This window comes from Thamnophis sirtalis, unplaced genomic scaffold (assembly GCF_051295495.1).
Source record: "Thamnophis sirtalis isolate CommonGarterSnake01/CBP01778 unplaced genomic scaffold, rThaSir2_p1.2 scaffold_14, whole genome shotgun sequence".
In the NCBI taxonomy this organism is placed as follows: domain Eukaryota; kingdom Metazoa; phylum Chordata; class Lepidosauria; order Squamata; family Natricidae; genus Thamnophis; species Thamnophis sirtalis.
Genome location: NW_028261394.1, coordinates 49,441,085 through 49,451,097, shown reverse-complemented (window position 1 = coordinate 49,451,097; position 10,013 = coordinate 49,441,085). Strand labels below are relative to the sequence as shown.

General features: G+C 53.3%; 2 protein-coding genes across 4 annotated transcripts; one reads left to right on the top strand and one right to left on the bottom strand.

The window, feature by feature from the left end:
- Window positions 1–3,043, bottom strand: ZNF821 (zinc finger protein 821). Of its 3 annotated transcripts, none has more exons than XM_087729401.1 (7): window positions 2,801–3,038; window positions 2,358–2,421; window positions 2,018–2,158; window positions 1,772–1,914; window positions 1,454–1,558; window positions 1,032–1,198; window positions 1–810 (listed from the first exon to the last, which is right to left on the bottom strand). In XM_087729401.1, the coding sequence occupies exons 1-7, from the start codon at window positions 2,852–2,854 to the stop codon at window positions 156–158; spliced, it is 1,329 nt and encodes a 442-aa protein (XP_087585527.1). In that variant the 5' UTR covers window positions 2,855–3,038; the 3' UTR covers window positions 1–155. The 3 variants fall into 3 exon arrangements, with proteins under 3 accessions (XP_087585527.1, XP_087585528.1, XP_087585526.1); XM_087729402.1 differs by lacking the exon at window positions 2,801–3,038 and adding an exon at window positions 2,509–2,639; XM_087729400.1 differs by lacking the exon at window positions 2,358–2,421 and having other exon boundaries at window positions 2,509–3,043.
- Window positions 3,034–9,299, top strand: IST1 (IST1 factor associated with ESCRT-III). Its single transcript, XM_087729403.1, has 10 exons — window positions 3,034–3,092; window positions 3,352–3,456; window positions 3,647–3,827; window positions 4,850–4,937; window positions 5,139–5,222; window positions 5,440–5,550; window positions 6,843–7,025; window positions 7,175–7,267; window positions 7,953–8,001; window positions 8,368–9,299. Exons 2-10 carry the CDS (start codon window positions 3,369–3,371, stop codon window positions 8,565–8,567), a joined length of 1,077 nt encoding a protein of 358 aa, XP_087585529.1. The 5' UTR covers window positions 3,034–3,092; window positions 3,352–3,368; the 3' UTR covers window positions 8,568–9,299.
- The last annotated feature ends 714 nt before the right edge of the window (window positions 9,300–10,013 follow it).

Here is a 10,013-nt window from a genome sequence, read left to right as displayed (position 1 = left end):
CATGGAACACATACAGGCAATTTATTATCTCCCGGCAACCCACCATTTCCATTGTAACCTGTAGCACCCATAGAACAGAAGCAATTTGCAGGCCACATTCCAGGTCCACTGGCACAGTAAAAAGATCCAATCCAAAGAGCTCACAGGGGAACGGTTCAAGGCAGCGTGCTGGGGCTTGGCTCCTCAAAGGACATTTTGCTGAGCAGCTGGCTGTCCAATTCCATGCCTCCCCCAGGGAGCGGGAAGAAGTTCATCTCAGCAGCCAGTGCTGCCATTGCCGAGGGGTCCTGGCCAAATTGAGCACGCAGCATCATGTCCATTTTCTCTAGCCGCCGTTTGAGTCGCTTTGCTTCACGTTCTCGGATGAGGCGAGCCTGCCGCTTCTCGGGGGTTTCGTTTGCACGTTTGAGACGCATGGCTTCGCGATCCCTCTGCAGGCGCCGTGCTCGCTGCTCGTCTGTCTCCTGCATTCGCTGTAGGCGCTTAGCCTCCCTGTCCCGCATGCGCCTCACTTCCCGTTCCTCTGGTGTTTCACTGTCCCGGCGGCTTTTCTTGGCTGTACGTTCTCGTTCTAGGCGCTGCAGCCTTGCTTCTAGAGGCTCGTTCTGCCTCCGTAAGGCCCACTTGCGCACCCCTGGGGCTTGAGCCTCCAGAAGTTTGCGGTAAGCCACACAGCTGTTGCACACGAGGAGGAGGCCAGCAGGATACACAGCAGGGCCGAGAGCAGCAGCTTTCTCTTCAGTGCTAGAAGAGCCCTCTTGGGGAGGAGCAGGCAGGCAATCTCCAGACAGCACTTCCGGCACTTTCTCACTACAAGAGAGAAAGAATCAGCGAAGGCAAGAAGGAGGACTCTCCTGAGCCAGCTTGCATGTCCTCCAGGGAAAGACCATGAATCTCTGAGGGGAAAGATCTCTCGGGCGAAGCTGCTTTTCCACCCTCCACCAAGGCTCTACTAGGATATCCTATAGCAACCTCTGGGCCAGGAACCTCCAGAATAAGACCTCCGACTTCCTTTTGCCGCAGTTCCTCACCTGTTGAAAGTGGCGTGGCTGGTGAAATGCGCCCCACATACTGCACAGTTGGACAGCTGGTCCTCTGAGTGGATGAGGAGGTGCCTACCCAGCGACCCTGGGGAGCTGAGTGCTCGGCTGCAGACAGGACACAGGTAGCTCTTGGCACTGACTGCAGCCGCTGTGTGCTGCAAACGAGGCCAGGCTGTGAGGTGAAGGCCTCAACTGCCCTGTCCCTACAAGGGCAGGCTGAAGCCAAGCCATGGAAGAAATCCCTCTTCCTTGGGACTGGAGGAGAAACACCCACAAGGCATTCCCTGAGATGGCTGGCGAAGTGGCATCCCACAAACATCTTTCCCAACCAGGATGAGAAAGCCTGGAGAGAAGCAAGGGCGGGGCAGTCAGCTGGCAGAATGGCCCCAGGCACCCCTCCAGATAGATACCTGGTACACGTGAGTCACAAGCTGTTCCCTGCTGCCACATTCCAGTTGACAAAGAGGACAGCGGGAGAGTCCCATCAAGGCATCTGGGTTAGTGCTGAATCCCAACTACAAGAGAGAATATTGATGGAAAAAACAGGCAGAATCATGGCGGCTCCTAAAACGGTCTGAGCTAAGTAACCACACAGGAAAGTCAGGCCGTTGTAAGAACAGAAGAAAAGACACTTCATCTGTGGTCAACTGCACATTCTCAAGCAAGACCACTAACCCCCCCCCCTGGCCTCCCCACAACCTGGCGACAGGTAGGGGAGGAGCACTTGCCTCTTGCGCTTCGATCCCGGGGTTGCCCTCCCCAGGCTGCTCCGACGACCCCTGCTCCTTTTTCACGGCAGCCCCCCTTGTCCCGTCCTCCTCAGAAGCCGGAGAAGAGGCCTCGTCCTGGGTGGTCTCCTCCTCGCTCTCACCTGCAACGCAAGCCGAGGCTCGGAAGGGAGGGCCGCGAGCGCGCAGCCCCCCCCTCCCGCGGGCTATCCCTGCGCGCCCCCTCCCCAAGCGGAGGCAACTCACTGCTGCTGGAGGCTCTCCCCGGCGGGGGCGACGGCAGCTCCTGCCCCGCGACGGCAGGCTGGACGCCCAGCAGCCCCGGGAGGCTCTTCCTCATGGCGGCCCGCCGCTTGTGCTCTTCCAGCCCGGCCAAGACCTGCTCCCCTACGGACAAAAGCGGCAGGGCGCGTCACCCGGACAGCCCACCCGGCCCGGAGGCTCCGCGGCCCCCGGGAAGCGGACGCGGAGGGGCTGCCCGGCCGTACCCGCCCTCCCGCCAGCGCCGCCGCGGCCACGGGCGCTGCTCCGGCTCGGAAGGCGGGCGCTGGCCGGGCCCCCTCCCGCAGCCCCGCCCGTTACTCACAGCGCACTTTATTGGGGGTGGCCTGTTTCCGGCGGGACATGGCTTCCCCCCCGCGGGGGCGCCCCTGCGGAGAGAAGAGCCCCGCGTCACGCCGCGCCGCTCGGGGCCGCCGCCCGCCCCGCTCGGGACCCCGCCGCGGCTCGGCCCTCACCTGGCGGCGGCCACCACCGCCGCCGCCCTCCGTCGCCGGGCTGGGCTCGTGGCGTGGCAGCAGCGGCGGACAAAGAGCCGCCCGGCGGGGCGCCAGCAGAAGATGGCGGCGCGGCGGCGGGAGCGCCCGGCTCGTGCACGGGGACCCGCCGTCTGCCGGGCGCGCGCCGCGCTGGATCCTGCCTCCGCTGGCGGGACGCGGCCTCGGCTCGGTGGAAGCGCAGCCGCCGCCAGGCGCTCGGGTAGGGCGCGGGGAGGCCGGCGCGACGCGAGCAGCCGGAGGGAGTTGCTACCTCTCCTCGGCGGCGCTCGAGCGCCTCCGGCTGCCGCCCCCGCCGCCGCAGCATCTACTGGAGGGCACCGGCGCAGCACAGCGCCCCAGGCGGGGCAGGCGTGAAGGCGTCCCCGCCGCCGGAACTCCGCACCGGGAGCCGAGGCAGCCGCCGGGGCACTGAGGACGGTGGCGCACAGCCCCAGCCTTCCTGCTTCCGTTCCCCTGCAGGGGGCGCCTTCCGCGCGCGGCGCCTCCTCCTCCTCTTCTTCCGGCGTCCGCCCGCGTACTTCCGTGCTGCGGCCCTATCGGAGGTGAGGCGTCTGGCCCTGCGCCGTCGGCGGGACCCCCCCGGCCTGTCCCGGCCGCTTTCCTCGGGAGAGCCCCGGCGGGGAGGGGGAGGGGAGCCAGCCCAGGGCCCCGAGGGGTTCGCGTCGGCGGGTAGCGCCTCAGCCCAAGCAGGCCGGGAGCGACCGGCGTCGCCTCTCCGGGTCCTTCCCGGAAACGGCGGGGCGGTGCGGGCTGCGCAGGTCTCGGGCGCGGCTGACCGGCGCTTTCTGCCTCCCCCACCAGTTGCCTGACTGGCCGGGATGCTGGGCTCCGGGTTCAAGGCCGAGCGCTTGCGCGTCAACCTCCGCCTCGTCATCAACCGCCTGAAGTTGCTGGAGAAAAAGAAAAGTAAGCGAAGGAGGCGAAGCGGCCTCTGCCGCCCTTCCGGCCTCCCTCCCCCCTGCGGTGGCGTGAGGCTCTTTGCCCGTCCGGACCAGGGAAAGGGCTCTGGGCCCTGAAGGCGAGGCCCGGGGGAATCCCAGCTCCAGGCCCCAGGGTCAGAGCAGACCAAGCGACTTTCCTCTCCCCTGTTTTACAGCTGAGTTGGCCCAGAAAGCCAGGAAGGAAATTGCCGACTATCTTTCTGCTGGCAAGGATGAGCGGGCTCGTATCCGTGTGGAGCACATTATTCGGGAGGATTATTTGGTGGAGGCCATGGAGATCTTGGAGTTGTATTGTGACCTGCTTTTAGCTCGCTTTGGTCTCATTCATTCAATGAAGTAAGACCCGAGTAGCAGAAAGAAACTTCAGGGAGAGGAAAGGCAGTGTTCTGGCAACCTTTTCACACGAAGATCTGCTTTTTGAGATATAAACTGTTTGTACAAACTTCTGCTCAATCCCGATAAGATTGAGTGGCTTTGGATGCTGCCCCCCGAAGGACAGCCTAGACAGTCCATCCTTAACCCTGGGGGGTGAAAATTTACGCCCCTCAGAGCGGGTCCGCAATTTGGGGGTCCTCCTGGATTTGCAGCTGAAACTGGAACATCATCTATCGGCTGTGACCAGGGGGGCCTTTGCCCAGATTCGTCTGGTGCACCAATTGTGGCCCTATTTGGATCGGGAGACACTTCAAATGGTTACTGACGCCCTTGTCACCTCAAGTCTGGATTATTGCAACGCGCTGTACATGAGGCTACCCTTGAAAAGTGTTCAGAGACTGCAGCTAGTCCAGAATGCGGTTGCGCGAGCGATATTGGGTGCACCGAGGTACACCCACATTACACCTGTCCTCCGCGAGCTGCACTGGCTACCAATTGGTCTCCGGACGCAATTCAAGGTGTTGGTTATTACCTTTAAAGCCCTACATGGCTTAGGGCCAGTGTACCTTCGTGACCGCCTACTGCCACATACCTCCCAGCGGCCAGTAAGATCCCTCAGATTGGGCCTCCTTCAGATGCCGTCAGCCAGACAGTGTCAGCTGGCGGGCCCCCGGAGGAGAGCCTTCTCTGTGGCTGCTCTTTGGAATCAGCTACCCCCAGAGATCCAGACCATACCCACTCTCATGGCTTTCAGGAAAGCTGTAAAAACCTGGCTGTTCCGGCAGGCCTGGGGCTGTTGACCTCATTGTTGAGGTCCAGCCCCGATTAGAATGAATGTATGTGGTGTTGTGATTTTAAACTGTCTTTTTTTTTCTTCTCTTTTTTTTGTAAGCCGCCCAGAGTCCTTCGGGATTGGGCGGCATATAAATTTTGATAATAAATAATAAGATAATAAATTGCATAACTTTATGTTGTTTCTACAGAGAGCTGGACCCTGGCCTAGCAGAAGCAGTATCTACCCTCATCTGGGCAGCTCCTCGACTACAGTCAGAAGTAGCTGAGTTGAAAATTGTGAGTAGCACTACTAGCTATGTGAGAGGAAACAGACTCTGGGTTATTGCCCAATTTCCCTTGATAATTTTTTTTATTTGCTTGAGATTTAAAATTGGTTCCTCTAAGCTTAGGCCTTCTAACCAAGAAAGAGCTGTGGTGTTTCTGTGCTTCACTTTAGGGCCAGCCAATGAGTTTTTAATTGTGCTATTTCTGTACTAGGTTGCTGATCAGCTATGTGCCAAATACAGCAAGGAATATGGCAAGCTATGCCGAAGCAACCAGATTGGAACAGTCAACGACAGGGTGAGAATGGGAAGAGCTACTGATGACGAGGTGGCGGCATAAAGTATATCTCAAAAGCAAGTTTTACAGAGTAGGAATTTTGGTGATCCATACAAGCGATAATAAGTATCTTCTTTGAATTTTGTATTTTTATTTTTTGGGTGATTTCTGATAAAAACTGTCAGTCCTGCTTAGCTATCGAGGTAACAGATTGTTTTTCCTCCTCCTTGCCTTCTAGTTAATGCACAAACTGAATGTAGAAGCACCTCCTAAAATCCTGGTGGAGAGGTACTTGATTGAGATTGCCAAGAACTATAATGTGCCCTATGAACCAGATTCTGTGGTGATGGTAAGTGGAAGCTTCCTACTCGTGTGATGTGAGCAGTCTGCTCTCGGCTGTCACTTGTATGAAAAAGAGTGAAAAATTCAGCTTTCCTGTATTTCATTTTTGGAGCTTCATTTTATTAGTTATCCACAAATAGTGCCAAGATTTGATTCTAGCTTTTTAATTTTCACTGGCTAAATAGCCAGTTGTGTGAGTCATGACTGCTTTGGAGTAGCCTTGTCCTAAAAAAAGTCACAAAACCTGTGCTCACCCCATCCCAATGGAAGTTTTCACTATATACATCCATGTCCTCCTGGAAAAAAAAAAGGCTTAAAATAACTTCAATCTGGAGAAGGTTCCAAACAATATCTGAAGTACTGTATGAGGACTCCAGCAATTTATGATTTGCTGATCCAGCCCTGAACTGGAGAAGACAATTTTTGTAAGAGTGGTTATCTTTCAAAAATTCCTCCCAAGGAATTTGTTGCAACATAAAAGCCACACCCAAACAGTTTTTGGGGATCTGCATGCTGGTCGATAATCCCGATTCTGGAAAAAAAAACTCTGGATAGATGGGGCAGAACTTCTGGTGGAATCCATACATTCCAATTAAATCCTATGGCTTAAGATTATTTTAATCGCTTATTAGGTGTCATGATTTAGTTTGCTAATGGGATTATTTACATCATCAAGGAAAGCATAGATTCTGATTCATATCAGAATTCTATGAGAAATTCAGGCCATTTTTCTAAGTCATGTGGCAAGAGTGATCCATCGAAGCAAGCCTACAAGATGGAAAATGGAAAGGAATGCACGTAATATTTTGGTCCGGCCAAGTCAAAGCCACATCCGAACCCCATAGAAATATTGTGGCAGGATTAAAATTGGCAGTTTGTACTAGAAAAGCTCAGCTATTACTGTGCTGAAGCAATTCGTCATAAAGGAATAAATAAAATAAATCAGAATATAGTGATGCGAGAAACTGGTTATCGGTTAAGGAAGTGCTTGGTCCCACTAACTGCAGCTAAGGGTAAGACAACCAATTACTGAGTCATGTGGACAACTACTGTTTTGCAGTGGTGTATGTTGGATGATCTTAGGTAATGAGTGAAACAAGTAAAACATCAGTTTTGTTTCTTATGAAGCTCTTAACATTCAGTAGCAAAGATACACAAATGTTCAGGAAAACCCCAAAGAAGCAAACATTGTATTTCCTTTCATTTAATCATAGCTTTGCTTAGCCACCAATCTGAAAAAGTGACTGTATGCAAGCAGTATCTTTCCTGGTTGTGAGATTGGGCCATCTTGTTTCTCAGGCAGAGGCTCCTGCAGGTGTAGAAGCAGATCTGATCGACGTAGGATTTGTGGATGACTTCAAGAAAGGTGGCGGCGGCGGCGGCGGCGGTGGCGGCTTCATGGCCCCTCTACCTGGTCCTGAAGGAGCCTTGCCGATGCCATCTCCACTTCCTCCTTTCTCCTACCCACATCCGAAGGGGATGGTAATTAACTAAACCTTGATTCATACAGGGCTCTGGAGGCGGATAGTTTTGCTTTTATCTGGTTGCTAGCATGTGAGTTTGCAGCAGCTTTTCTTTCTTGCTCAATGAGCTGCATCTGCTTTGCCTAACAAACACTCTGATTTCTGCAGGAGAGCTTCAATGGGCTACCCGTAGGTACCTACCAACCATTCACTGGCCTTCACCCTCCTCCGATTCCAGCAGCTCCTCCAACATATGAATCTGTAAGTGTCACCCAAAAAAACCTAGTCCTCTAAAATTGCATGAAATGAAAACACAGTTCACAGCTGACCCTAAAAAAAAAGTCTTGTTCCGCAAGTCCTACCAAACTTTCAGACTGGCTGCCGTTTGGCAGAAACTAAATTTATAATCTGAGATGGGAGGACAAAACCAAGGCACATTGTTCCTTTCCCCCCCTTCCTTTGCATAGCCATCTTCCTAGTAGCTCTGTGGAACAGCTCACACCAGTGACAGTTTTATTATATTCTTAGTCTCCTCTGCTGCTGCTTTTTCTTCCTTTCTGCTGCTGAGATTTTGGGCGAAGGCTTTGGGATCAAGCGTTAGTTGTGCGATAGTTTCTCTGCTTGTTTGGGTGCCATAGTTGCTTTTCAGAACTTCCCCTTTAATTTGCTACGTTTACCTGCCCTCGTGCTTTTCTCCCTTCCAATAGTGATAAAATATTTTCCGGGGGGGGGGGGGGGGAAGAGGGACAGACAGACAGACAGACAGACAGACAGAGCCTCTTTCCCCGTTGCTTTTCTGTCCTACCCAGCAATAGAGTTTTGGGCTTTGATACTTGAGGTGGAGAAAAATATGCTTCTGAAATCTCCCAGACTGTACAAATAAACAAAGGTATTTCGTGTGCTGCATGCCATGAGCTTCTGCCAAATACACTTGTGCCTGTTTCAGGTAGATGGTGGGAATACTGACAAGGAAGTGCCATCCTTACATGTGACTGGTAAGTCCAAAGATGCTCAGGGAGCACCGGCCGAGGCCTTTTTTGTCACTCTGGTAAGACACGTTGAGCTGCTGCATTTGGCTTGGGGTGAAGTGGCAGCAATTTGATTCCTCCAGAGCTGTAGAAGCTCACACCAGGCAACCCTTGGGAGGCCTCAAAAGCAACAGCACTCTTGTTAAAGCCTTGGACACAAGAGAAAACAGCAGCTTGCTATACCAGGCAGGCTGCTGGTATGTCAGAATGAGTCTCCTGTTGTCTGGGCATTGTTCCTGCTACCCCCTGGTAATCCTGGGAGGAGGAGCCGATGGTTTTCTGCATTGTTTGGGCCAAGGCTTGTGATGTCTCTCCCTCCGCCCTCTGCTGCAGGTCCCCGGGTAACGCCGGAAGCCAAGGGGCAGCCACCAGTCCCCATGCCCCGTTCAGGCGATCGCTTTGTGTTGCCAGAGTTGCCATCTGTGCCGGATACCCTGCCTGCTGCTTCTGCTGGCACCAGCACATCTGCATCAGATGAGATTGACTTTGATGATCTGTCCCGGAGGTTTGAGGAGTTGAAGAAGAAAACCTAAGAGCTGCATAATCCTGTTGCTGCAGTGGGTGCTCTTTCCTCCTTGTCTTCCTCTTGGCCTTTCTTCTCGCTCTACTTACACACTAAATTGTGCTGTCTTGGAGGGTCCTTTGGAGGCCCTTTCGGTGGGAAGCAAGAAAGCTCTCTCCCTCCCCCCTGTGCCTCAGTCACCCCAGATAATCTCTTTTCTGGAGGGGGGTGACGGGAGCAGCATTCCCTTTGGCTGGAAGACAGCACAGCAACTACAGCAGGATGGCTCTAGACAACCTGCTGGAACGGGGGCACACTGCTTGCCTTCTGGGCATATATACTGTGGGAAGGACTGCCTTAAAGCCTCTGCTTGCTTGATGCAGTTATGGCTTTTCTCTGGGAAAGGAGGCCAAAGCCAAGCCTAGCATGAGGTGGGCAGAGGAGCCAGGCACATGCCACGACTTTAGACCTGGCTCAGAGAGACTGGAAAAGAGACTTCCCTCAGCAGGGCCTGGCAGGCTGGGTATGGGGCCATCATTTGACATTTAGGTCTGCAGCTCCCAACTAGTCCATCTTTGGCCTGTGGGACGAAGCCATAGATGGCAGCCCCACCACCACATAGTGACATCTGCTGCTATGATGCCCCGAGGAAAACACTGCTTTCTCATGTAATGCCTCTGTATGTAATATGTCCACATGGCTTTTCTGGGACAGTTTTGATGGTTGATTCCTTCTCTGTTCTGAATAAAAAATGTGATCTTCACTGAGTCTGTTTTGGACAGTATAATCTGATAATCAGGAGACCATGCTGTTTTCCAGTGGTCCCTTTCCGCCACTGGAACAAGTGGAAAAATGGTTGATCCTCATTGTTGCCCACTTGTATTCTGTCATAACTTGTATGTAAGATGAGGAAAGAATATGACTGCAAGAGATTACAGAGACTGAACCGGATGCTGAAATGGCTAAGAAGCCCTCCGGGGATTGCTTGTTCCCCGTTATTGTGGAATCAAATGGATTCCCTCTGCTGTTTGAGGGGGGGGGGGATTTCCCCAGATTGGTACAAGCCAAGTTCATTTCCTTCACAGGGTGAGAAGAGTCAGCATTCTCCCATCAGCAGGGGATTGTTTGATTTTTGACTTTCTGTGTACAGAAGTTAACTTTCTGTGAGAGGCTATCTTTAAAAAATGGTGGAAATAGAATATCTGTCACAATATTTGGGACTCCTTTTTTAGTCTTTCTACATTCTAGTCCTATTTATATTAATGATGCTGTCTCAGATCCCTAGATGGGTGTGATGTTTTTAACTCAAAGAGGGTTAGGGAGGCGTTTCTTTTGACAAAGCTAGACTTTTCCATAATCTGAACTCCTGAGAAGAGCCGGGCCCTCTTTACCAGAGTTTTCATAGCATTCGGAAGAGGAAGAGGCCACGGACGGCAGAGGCTCTTGAGGTATTCAACTTGTTGGCAAGTTTTGGACC

Excerpts from the sequence above, each read along its gene's own strand:
- IST1 (XM_087729403.1), top strand. The coding sequence starts at position 3,369 with ATGCTGGGCTCCGGGTTCAAGGCCGAGCGCTTGCGCGTCAACCTCCGC. Across the intron at positions 5,223-5,439 it reads TTGGAACAGTCAACGACAGG|TTAATGCACAAACTGAATGT; the intron begins GTGAGAATGGGA and ends CTTGCCTTCTAG. Across the intron at positions 7,026-7,174 it reads ACCCACATCCGAAGGGGATG|GAGAGCTTCAATGGGCTACC; the intron begins GTAATTAACTAA and ends TGATTTCTGCAG.
- ZNF821 (XM_087729400.1), bottom strand. The coding sequence starts at position 2,854 with ATGCTGCGGCGGCGGGGGCGGCAGCCGGAGGCGCTCGAGCGCCGCCGA. Across the intron at positions 2,159-2,508 it reads GCGGTGGTGGCCGCCGCCAG|GGGAGCAGGTCTTGGCCGGG; the intron begins GTGAGGGCCGAG and ends TTTTGTCCGTAG. Across the intron at positions 1,559-1,771 it reads CCGGGATCGAAGCGCAAGAG|TTGGGATTCAGCACTAACCC; the intron begins GCAAGTGCTCCT and ends TCTCTCTTGTAG.